Genomic DNA, 10926 nt, shown 5'->3' with positions numbered 1-10926 from the left:
GCACCTGATCCCCTCCAGGACCCGCACCTGGTTTCTGGCTGGGGATGCCGTCAGTGGGAAGCTCTTTGCTCCTCCTGGCTCTTGCATCCCTGCCGGATTCAGGAGGCAGGAGGTGCTGGGGCTCATGCTGCCCGTTTCTGGGTGGAAAAGCCCCAGGACAGCCAATGTGTGGCCGGGGCAGCACCACATGGACACCTGTGGTAGCCTTGCGTGCCCCATTACCTGTCTGGGCACGAGGGGCAGTTAACGGGGACGACCTCGCTGGAGCTGCCACTCTCTGGGTAACCGCGTGTCCATGAGTGGGGACATCCGCGAGCCCCCACAGCTGCCCCACAACTCGGGGAAGGGGAAAAGCCATCCACACCCCCAGCCAGGTTCCCCGAGGGTGGGCAGCAGGGCTGGGACATGGTCCTGGGGCTGACACGGGGCAAGGCAGGCGCCCAGCCTGCCAGGCCTCGTTAGCATCACTGCTGATGGACGCGCCGTGCCCCGGAGAGCCGCAGCACGCCGGCTGCTGTCAGAGCTGCTCGCATCTCCCCGGCTGCCCAAACCAATTCCAGCCGTGCTTGACAGGCAGCGCCGGGATATTAAACCCCCACGAGCATCACCTGGGGGATCCCTGGGTGGGTGTGGGGGGCAGCTGCCCCGTCCCTGCTGCCCACGGGGTCCCCCTCTTGCCACCCCAGTCTGCGGCAGCATGGACATCCGCAATGACGTCTCCCAGCTCCGGAAGCTGGAGAACTGCTCCATCATCGAAGGCAACCTGCAGATCCTGCTGATGTTCACCACGGGTGCCGAGGACTTTCGGGGGCTCAGCTTCCCTCGCCTGCTCATGATCACGGAGTACCTGCTCCTTTTCCGTGTCTACGGGCTGGAGAGCCTGCGGGATCTCTTCCCCAACCTCTCGGTCATCCGCGGCACCAACCTCTTCTTCAGCTACGCCTTGGTCATCTTCGAGATGCCACACCTGCGGGACGTGGGGCTGCACAGCCTGGGCCACATCCTCCGCGGGTCAGTCCGCATTGAGCGCAACCAGGAGCTCTGCCACCTCTCCACCATCGACTGGGGGCTGCTGCTGCCCGACACCGGGGACAGCACCTACATTGTGGGCAATAAGTTGGCTGAAGAGTGTGCCGATGTGTGCCCGGGCATTCTGGATGTGGAGAAGCCATGTGTGCAGACCAGTGTCAATGGACAGCTGGATTATCGCTGCTGGACCTCCAGCTACTGCCAGAAAGGTGGGTGCTGGTGGCGCGGGGCCCAGTTGTGCCAGCTGCTTTTCTGGGACGGTGCTGGTTTGCACTGTGGGGCAAACTGGGAGGGCACTGGAGGAGGCTGGTGGAGCCAGCAGGGAATGGCAGGCCCGGCATGCAGCTGTCGCTCCCCTGCTGCTGGGGACGTGCCGTGCCGGCAGCATGGTGGGGTAACCAGATCCACGCTGTATCATCCTCCGAGGAGAGGCCAGCTCTCGGCTGCTGTGTTTTCCCAGCGGCGAGGTAAATACAGGCCCCTCCTGAGCTCGTTTGCTGTAAACAGGAGACCTGGTAATGGAATATGTACTATAAACACAGATCCTTATCGGGGCTGCAACCTCGGCTGTGGCCCCGGCCCGGCTGCACTGGGCAGATGGGGTTCAGCATGGCCGAGCCCCACCTCATCCATCTCTCTGTCCTGCTGTCCCTCCATGCAGCCCCTCGTCCACCCATCCAGTTGCTCACTCAGCCACCCATCAGCCCACCTGCCCGGCCAGCCCCTCATCACCTGGCCATCCATCCGTTCCTCCATCCCTTTGTGCATCCCTCCATCAGTGCTGCCATGCCTCCCTCAATCCATCCCTACCTCCCTGTATCCCTCCCTGCATACCCATATCCTTCCCTTCCTCCCTCTATTGTTGCATGCCCACATCCCAGTATCCCTCCTGTCCCTGCATCCCTCCTGTCCCTCCCTCCATCCCTGCATCCCTCCATCCCTGCATCACGCTCCTCCCTTCATCCTGCCATCCATCCCACCCTCCATCCCTGCATCCCTCCATCTGTCTCTCCATCCCACCCTCACTCCTGTTTCCCCCTAGCCCTGGAGGATGCCAGCAGCCCCCCCAGCCCTTCCCACCTCTCTCCTCTCCCCCATCTACACCCAACTCCACTCCCAGCTGTGCTGCCCCAGGCTGGGCTCTGTGCCCGTTGGTCCCTCGTGCCCATGTGCCGTGTCTCCCCTCTCAGTGTGCCCATGCGGTGCGGGCTCGGCGTGCACGGCAGCGGGCGAGTGCTGCCACGCCGAGTGCCTGGGGGGCTGCGGCCGCCCCCGTGACAGCCGGGCCTGCGTCGCCTGCCGCCACTTCCACTTCAACGGGCACTGCCTGCCCTCGTGCCCGCCCCGCACCTACGAGTACGAGGGCTGGCGCTGCGTCACCGCCGAGTACTGCGCCAGCCTCCGCAAGGTCTCCGACAACCCCCGCGATGCCTCCAAGTTCGTCATCCACCAGCGACAGTGCCTGTCCGAGTGTCCCTCAGGATACACCAGGAATGAGAGCAGGTGGGGGGGTCCCCAGTGCCCCCAGTGTCCCCAGCATAGGCACGGTGGTGGCACGTCGGCCGGCTCACATCCCGTCCCTGTCACTCTGCCCACAGCATGTTCTGCCACAAGTGCGAGGGGCTGTGTCCCAAGGAGTGCAAGGTGGGCACCAAGACCATCGATTCGACGCGGGCAGCACAGGAGCTGGGGGGCTGCACCCTCATCGAGGGGAACCTCATCCTCAACATCCGCCGGGGCTGTGAGTGTTTAAAGGCACAAAATTAATTTCCTGGGCATAAAGCAGCGATAGGGTTAGGTTAGCGATAGGGGATACACATCATAAAGGCACCCCAAGACATTGTGCCAGACCTGGCCCTGCCTCTCCCACCCTGGGTGGGAGACCTGCTGCAGAGGGCAGGGGGTGGACGAAGGGGATCTTTTCCCTTGCGGAGTGAATTAATGGGGAGGTGCCCCTCTCCCTGAGCTCATGCAGTGTGTCATTCCCAGATAACCTGGCCTCGGAGCTGCAGAGCAGCCTGGGGCTCATCGAGACCATCACGGGTTTCCTGAAGATCAAACACTCCTTCGCCCTTGTCTCCTTGTCCTTCTTCAAGAACCTCAAGCTGATCCGTGGTGACTCCATGGTGGACGGGTGAGGACGGTGTGGGTTTGGGGGGGACATGTGGCTCTGAAGGTGCCCTTGGCCACCGCCCTCCATCCACATCTCCTCCCCCAGGAATTACACCCTGTACGTCCTGGACAACCAGAACCTGCAGCAGCTCTGGGACTGGAGCCACCACATCCTCTCCATCCCCGTGGGCAAGATGTACTTCGCATTCAATCCCAAGCTGTGCCTGGCTGAGATCTATCGCATGGAAGAGGTGACGGGCACCAAGGGGCGGCAGAACAAGGCGGAGATCAACCCTCGCACCAATGGGGACCGGGCATCCTGTGAGTACGGGGATGGGGACAACCGGCAGTGCCGTGACCCTGCCTGAGCCCCGCCTGCCCCCACAGGTAAGACCCAGACCCTGCGCTTCATCTCCAACGTCACCGAGTCCGACCGCATTTTCCTCAAGTGGGAGCGGTACCAGCCGCCTGAGTACCGGGACCTCCTCAGCTTCATTGTCTACTACAAGGAGTCGTAAGTGCTCCCTGCTGCCCTCTTGTCCCCATTGTGGAGGGCTTGGGACAGCCCACGGTGTCCTTCGTTCCTGCTGGACACCCAGAGGTCCCGGGACCCTCCCTGATGCCTGCTGCGGGACAGACCCTTCCAGAACGTGTCAGAGTATGTGGGGCAGGATGCCTGTGGGGCCCAGAGCTGGAACGTGCTGGACGTGGATCTGCCACTGAGCAGCGAGCAGGAGCCAGGGGTGACGCTGCTCAACCTCCGTCCCTGGACCCAATACGCCATCTTCGTGCGCGCCATCACCCTCACCACGGCCGAGGAAGGACGCAACTACGGGGCACAGAGCGAGGTGGTTTACATCCGCACCATGCCAGCGGGTAAGGGGCTGGCAGAGCGCTGGGGATGCCCATGGTGGACCCCCCAGGAAAGACTGACCGCCCCTGTGTCATCCCAGCCCCGACGGTGCCCCGGGACGTCATCTCCATGTCCAACTCTTCCTCCCACATCGTGGTGCGTTGGAAGCCGCCCACGCAACGCAACGGCAACATCACCTACTACCTGGTGCTGTGGCAGCAGCTGGCCGAGGACATGGAGCTCTACATCAATGACTACTGCCACAAAGGTGAGCCCTGGCAGGGCAGGACCAGCGCAGCAGCCAAGGACGCCAGTGGAACAGGGATGTTCCCACTGAGCCAGGCCCTGCCAGCCCTGCCCGTTGCTGCCCACAGGCCTGAAGCTGCCCACCAGCAGCGCAGACACGCGCTTCGGGTTTGGGGATGGTCCCGAGGGGGAGCAGGATGCGGAGGAGCGGTGCTGCCCCTGCCGCCCCACTGACGGGCAGCTCCGCATGGAGGGCGAAGCCGAGTCCTTCCAGAAGAAGTTTGAGAACTTCCTCCACAATTCCATCACCATCCCCAGGTGCCATCTGGGGGGGTCCCTGCTTTGGGGGGCTCCCCCAGGCTGGGTGCGTGGGTCTGCCTGGGTGGGGGATCCAGTGGCTGCTCCTGGCAGACCCTTTAACTGATTTCCCGCTGTCTCAGGCCACCCTGGAAGGTGACGTCCATTAATAAGAATCCACAGAGGTGAGCTGGGACCACACCAGCCTGGGGGGATCTCCCCTCCCCTGATTGATTGTGGGGGAAAATCCCAGCACCTTGACTCCCCACCACCTCCTCTCCCCATGTCCTGCAGGACCCCAAAGCAGCGCAGGGACGTGGTGGCCATCACATCCCCGGCCAATGCCTCCTCAGCGGAGCCGCTGGCCCTGAGCCGCCCTGGAGGCGAGCCCAAACCTGACTTCCAGATCTTCGAGGACAAGGTGGTGCGTGACCGGGCGGTGCTGTCGCGGCTGCGCCACTTCACCGAGTACCGCATCGACATCCACGCCTGCAACCACGCCGCGCACACCGTGGGCTGCAGCGCCGCCACCTTCGTCTTTGCCAGGACCATGCCCGAGTGTGCGTCCCCAGCCTCCTCCCTTCCAAACCCCATGGTTTGGGATGTGCTGGGATGTTGTTGAGATGGGGGATTGGCAGAGGGTTGGGGGCCAGGTGATGCCCCCCAGGAGCTCACCCCCTCTGTGCCCCTCTCCAGTGCAAGCTGACAACATTCCTGGCAACGTCACGTGGGAGCCGGCTGGCAAGAACAGCGTCCTGCTGCGCTGGGAAGAGCCCAGGAACCCCAATGGGCTCATCCTCAAGTATGAGATTAAGTACAGCCGGGAGAGTGAGGTGAGGACCCCCTGTGGCATCCCCTGCCTGGCCCCACCAGGTCTGGTTACAGGGGCACAGCACCCATCCCATCCCATCCCATCCCATCCCATCCCATCCCATCCCATCCCATCCCATCCCATCCATCTCTCTCCCAAGGCTTACACATGGCTGGGGGGGATGAAGCCCCTTTGCCATCCCCACATTGTCCCCTCCAGGAGGTCACCACTGTTGTCTGCGTTTCACGCCACCGATACTCCAAGTATGGGGGCGTCCACCTGGCTCTGCTCCAGCCAGGGAACTATTCGGCCAAGGTGCGGGCCACCTCGCTGGCTGGCAATGGCTCATGGACGGGGCTCATCAAGTTTTACATCCTGGGTCCAGGTACCTACAGGGAACAGGGGGACATCAACAGGGGCCCCGGTGGACAGGGAGGGGGGCGGCTCTGGGGCTGGGGAGCTGGGGCTCAGAGGGTACTGCTGGATCAGGACACTGGGGAATTGGGCTGTGCTGCTGGGATGGGACATGCGGGATCAGGGGATGCTGCTGGGCTGGGCTGCTGAAGGTGGTAGTTGGTGGTGGACTGGGGAGCTGAGGGATCGAGGGATGATCCTGGCCTGAGACACCGAAGCATCAACGAATCACAGAATCATTTGGGTTGGAAAAGGCCGAGACCAGCGAGTCCAATTTTTCCTTCAGCACTGCCAAGGCCACCACTAACCCCTGTCCCCAGGTGCCACATCCACATGTCTGTTGAATCCCCCCAGGGACGGGGACTTCACCAGTGCCCTGGGCAGCCTGCTCCAATGCTTTCCATTTTTCCCAAATATCCAATCTAAACCTCCCCTGGCACAACCTGAGGCCATTTCCTCTTGTCCTGTCCCTTGTTCCCTGGGAGCAGAGCCTGACCCCCATCTGGCTGCCCCCTCCTGTCAGGGAGTTGTGAAAAGTCACAAGGTCCCCCCTGAGCCTCCTTTTCTCCAGTCTGAACCCCCCCCCAGCTCCCTCGGCTGCTCCTGCTGCTCCAAACCCATCCCCAGCTCTGTTCCCTTCTCTGGTCACATTCCAGCCCCTCCAGGTCTCTCTTGTCATGAGGGGTCCAAAACTGACCCCAGGATTTGAGGTCCCTCAGCAGTGCCCAGCACCCACTTCCTTCTCAGCTCTCCCTTGGGCGCTGATGGATTTATAGAAACACTTTTTACTGTCTCTTATGGCAGATTCAGTTCCAGTTGGGCTTTGGCCCTTCTAATTTTCATTCTTGTCCTGAGCTCCCTCAGATCCTCCTGAACTTCCCACCCCCTCTTCCAAAGGTCAGAACCTCTCCTTTTTCCCTGAGTTCCACCAAAGAGTTCTGCTCAGCCATGCTGGTCTTCTTCCCATCCTTCATCCAAGGATGCTGCTGGATTGAGGAGCTGGGGGATTGGGGGATGCTGCTGGAGTTGGACACGGGGACAACAGGGTCTGCTGATGGATTGGGGGATCTGGAGGATTGGGGGATGCTCTGGGACAGGGACACACAGGTCTGGGGAAGCTGGGGGCTCCCCCTCTCTGGCCCAGTGGTGGTGGTGGGACAGGTGTCCCATGTGAGGTGGGACGAGTGTCCAGACCCTGATCCACGGCCGCCTGCTCCCGGCAGCTGAGGAAGAGTCCAGCAGCTTCTATGTCCTGCTCACCGTCACGCCTGTGGTGCTCATGGTGCTCATATCCTGCCTGGCCGTCTTCGTCTTCTTCTACAACAAGAAGAGGTAACGACCCCCCTGCACCCCCAGGGCTGGGCTGGGGCAGGGTCCGGCCGAACCGGGGCTGGGAAGGGCTGGGGGGAGGCAGCAGCTCCCAGTGCTGCCCACCCCTGGCAGGAACAATGACGGGTACCCCAGCGGGACTCTCTACGCCTCCGTCAACCCTGAGTACTTCAGCGCTTCGGACAGTACGTGGGGACATGGGGACAGGCAGGGGCCACCTCAAGGGGCCACTGAGCCTTTTCTTTGCTGGGATTACACTGGAGGGGACGGGGATGGGATGGGGTGAAAATGGGATGGGAATGGGATGGAGATGAGTATGGGGGTGGGGATGGAGATGGAGATGGAGGTGGGAATAGGAATGGGATGGGGATGGGGATGGGGATGGGGACAGGGAGGAGGATGGTCATGGGATGAAGACAGGAATGAGAACGGGATGGAGATGGGGATGGGGATGGAGATGGGGATGGGGACAGGGAGGAGGATGGTGGTGAAATGGAGATGAGGATGAGAATGATGATGGGATGGAGATGGGAATGGGACAGGGAATGGGAATGGCAATGGCAGAGGGATGGGGATAGGGAGGAGGATGGTGATGAACTGGAGAAGGGAATGAGAAAGGGGTGGTGATGAGGATGGGAATGGGATGGAGATGGGGATGGGGACAGGGACTAGGATGGTGATGACATGGAGATGAGGATGGGGATGGGGATGGGGATGGGATGAAGATGAAGATGGGGATGCAGATGTGGTTAGTTACAGTGATGGGGATGGGGTGATCCCCGCTCACCCCACAGTGTACATGCCTGACGAGTGGGAGGTGTCCCGGGAGAAGATCACAGTGATCCGGGAGCTGGGACAGGGCTCCTTTGGGATGGTGTATGAGGGGGTGGCGCTGGGGTTGGTCGCGGAGGGAGAGGAGACCAAGGTGGCCCTGAAGACAGTCAACGAATTGGCCACCATGCGGGAGCGCATCGAGTTCCTCAACGAGGCCTCTGTCATGAAAGCCTTCAAGTGCCACCACGTGGTAGGTGGGCAGCTGAGGGGGAGGGAGGGGACGTGGGGGGTCTGGCCACTCACATGCCAGCCCTCTTCGTCCCTGCAGGTCCGTCTGCTCGGCGTTGTATCCCAGGGCCAGCCAGCTTTGGTCATCATGGAGCTGATGACACGTGGGGACCTGAAGAGCTACCTGCGGTCACTCAGGCCTGAGGCCGAGGTGAGGGGCTGGGCACGTGCCAGGAAAAGGGACACCCACCCTGTTCCAGGAGGGTGCTGGCGTGCCCCTGCCCCAGCCCTGACTCTGTGCACGGTGCAGAACAACCCCGGGCTGCCACCACCATCGCTCAAAGACATGATCCAGATGGCGGGGGAGATCGCCGATGGCATGGCCTACCTCAACGCCAACAAATTCGTGCACCGGGACCTGGCTGCCCGCAACTGCATGGTGTCCGAGGATTTCACCGTCAAGATCGGAGGTGGGTGGGCAGTGGCGGGCAGGCTGTGCCAGCCCTGTGTCTCCTGCTGCTCACACCTTCCTCCTCCTCTTCCTCCTCCACCAGATTTCGGCATGACCCGGGATATCTATGAGACGGATTATTACCGGAAAGGGGGCAAGGGGCTGCTCCCCGTGCGCTGGATGTCACCCGAGGCGCTCAAGGATGGCATCTTCAACACGCAGTCTGATGTCTGGTGGGTGCTGAGGTGGGCAGAGCCGGGGGGATTTGGGGATCCCCAGCTGAGCAGTGGTGCTCCGGCAGGTCCTTTGGGGTGGTGCTGTGGGAGATCGCCACGCTGGCCGAGCAGCCCTACCAGGGCATGTCCAACGAGCAGGTCCTGCGCTTTGTCATGGACAACGGCATCCTGGAGCGGCCCGAGAACTGCCCCGACAAGCTGTGAGTGCTGGGGGACACCCCCTCACAGCCCCAGCCTCCCGTGGGAAAGGCTGGCAGGGGAAATCCTGGTCTCTGCAGTGCTGGGAGGGCCGTGGGGGGCTGGAGTCCCCCAAACCCTCTCTCTGTGCCCTCTGTCCGCAGCCACGAGCTGATGTGCCTGTGCTGGCAGCAGAACCCACGCCAGCGCCCCTCCTTCGTCCAGCTCCTGGAGCGCATCAAGGACCACATGGCGCCTGCTTTCCGCACCCTCTCCTTCTTCTACAGCCCCGAAAATGGCCATCACGGCTCAGCAGAACCCTCTGACACCGAGATGGACCCACCCCCTAAGGAGGATGAGCCCCCCGCATCCCCCCTGCCCACACGCAAGGACCGCAGCCCAGGCCAGCTCCCCAACGGGACAGCCTGACTCTGAGCCCGGGGTGTCCTTGGACCCCTGCTGGACTCTGCACCCCACGCCCTTCTCCGGCCATCCCCCCACTGCTGGGACCCCCCCGCATTATTTATTGCTTCCAAGGGCCTAGCCGAGGAGTGGGTGCCTTAGGAAGAGGGTGGCAGCACAAGGCAAGAATGTTCCATGGGGTGCATTTTCCCTGAAAATAAATTGGGTGTGCTCCAAGTCAGGGGAAGGAAGTGGGGGGCTGCTGGCTGGGAGGAGAACACCCCAGGCTTTCCTTACTTGTTTTTTGGGGGGGGGGGATAATGTGGGTGTGGGAATGGGTAGCAGGGTTTGCATTCGGGGTCCCACACCAACCTGCCTCTGTCATCGCTCCCCAGCCACCTGGCAAACAGACCAGCAACCCCTGTGACCCCCACACCTTCTACAGATGGGGAAACTGAGTCGCGGGGCAGCCCTGCAGCGGGACAAGCCTGGGGTTGCCCTGATGTCTCTCCCCAGTGCCCTGCACTGGGACCAGTGCCAAGGCCGTGCTGGTCCACGGAAGGGGCGTCACTGTCTTATCTGCGGCTGTGGGATGAGCACGAATAAAGGGGATGAAGTTCATCTGTGGCAGTGCCTGGCTCGGGGGGATCGCGGAGTGGGGGGACGGCACACGGGGCTTCCCACTCCCCACGCCGCCAGCCGCATCTGCATCCTGCGGCTTTGCCCTGCGGTGCCCAAACCGGGGGCGTTTCTTGAGAAAAACGTCAAGGCAGTGGAATTTAGGAGGATGTGGCAACAGCCACTGGCCCGCTCTGCCGGGAGGGGGGCCTGCTGGGGTGTCCGGTGGGGCCCCACGGGAGGTCACCCCAAGGGAACCGTGGCCCCATGGGTGCCGCTGGAGGCTGGCGGTGGAGACGCGCCGAGGGCTGAGCCACGGGGGAAGGGTGCAGGCTGAGGACGTGCTAAGCTCAGCGCACAGATGGACCACCCCCGGCGCGCTTCCGAGCAAGCTCGGGGACAAACAGCGTCCGGGCAGGGATGGGGCACCCCGGGGTGGGGCGTTGGGTGCAAACCAGTCCCGTCCTGCCCCACCTCGGGAAGCGGGAGGAGGAGGTGGGTCCTGGTCGAAGGTGACAGCTGGAGACAGGGCCACTGTGCCACCAAACGTCCCCTCGTCTCCAGCATCTCTGTGCCCCAACGTAGCGGGGTGCTGAGCTGGGAGAGCCCATCATGCCTCGAGATATACCGTAGCCAGCTCTGAGCCAGGCTCTGGAGCAGCTGTGTGTGTCTGTGTGTACATGCGTGTGCACGGGTGTGCCCCGGCAATTCTGGGGGTGCCAGTGGTGGGGGGGATCCACTTGGGGGGGCTGGGGGGGGAAGTGTGGGGTGCCAGCATGCAGGCAGGGCTCAGGCAGGGCTCAGGCAGGGCTCAGGCAGGGCTCAGGGGTCTAAGCAGGGCGCGGACGGGGCACAGATGGGCTCCGTGGTCGGTGCCTGTGCGCGGAATCCCTCTGTCCCGGGTCGGAGTCTTCCCGGTGCCGGTGAATCACGGCCGGGGGGGTCTCGG

The 10926-nt window shown here is 62.6% G+C and overlaps 2 protein-coding genes across 2 annotated transcripts in view; both read left to right on the top strand.

Moving 5' to 3' along the window:
• The first annotated feature begins 427 nt into the window (after positions 1–427).
• On the top strand, positions 428–9980 carry INSRR (insulin receptor related receptor). The gene is made up of 21 exons (XM_008628789.2): positions 428–1238; positions 2220–2532; positions 2628–2770; positions 3019–3163; positions 3248–3462; positions 3529–3655; positions 3779–4017; positions 4095–4262; positions 4369–4558; positions 4681–4722; positions 4832–5097; positions 5234–5370; positions 5568–5733; positions 6986–7094; positions 7206–7276; positions 7886–8115; positions 8194–8304; positions 8404–8563; positions 8648–8777; positions 8846–8980; positions 9122–9980. The coding sequence occupies exons 1-21, from the start codon at positions 698–700 to the stop codon at positions 9384–9386; spliced, it is 3903 nt and encodes a 1300-aa protein (XP_008627011.1). The 5' UTR covers positions 428–697; the 3' UTR covers positions 9387–9980.
• A 417-nt stretch (positions 9981–10397) lies between these two features.
• Positions 10398–10926, top strand: part of NTRK1 (neurotrophic receptor tyrosine kinase 1) — a 10237-nt gene continuing 9708 nt past the window's right edge. The window contains 1 exon segment of the mRNA XM_017727853.1: positions 10398–10489. Within this exon segment, the coding sequence (XP_017583342.1) occupies positions 10398–10489 (92 nt within the window).

This window comes from Corvus brachyrhynchos, unplaced genomic scaffold (assembly GCF_000691975.1).
Source record: "Corvus brachyrhynchos isolate BGI_N302 unplaced genomic scaffold, ASM69197v1 scaffold122, whole genome shotgun sequence".
NCBI lineage: Eukaryota > Metazoa > Chordata > Aves > Passeriformes > Corvidae > Corvus > Corvus brachyrhynchos.
The sequence above is the reverse complement of the archived record's forward strand: the minus strand, read 5'-3'. Positions and strand labels throughout refer to the sequence as shown.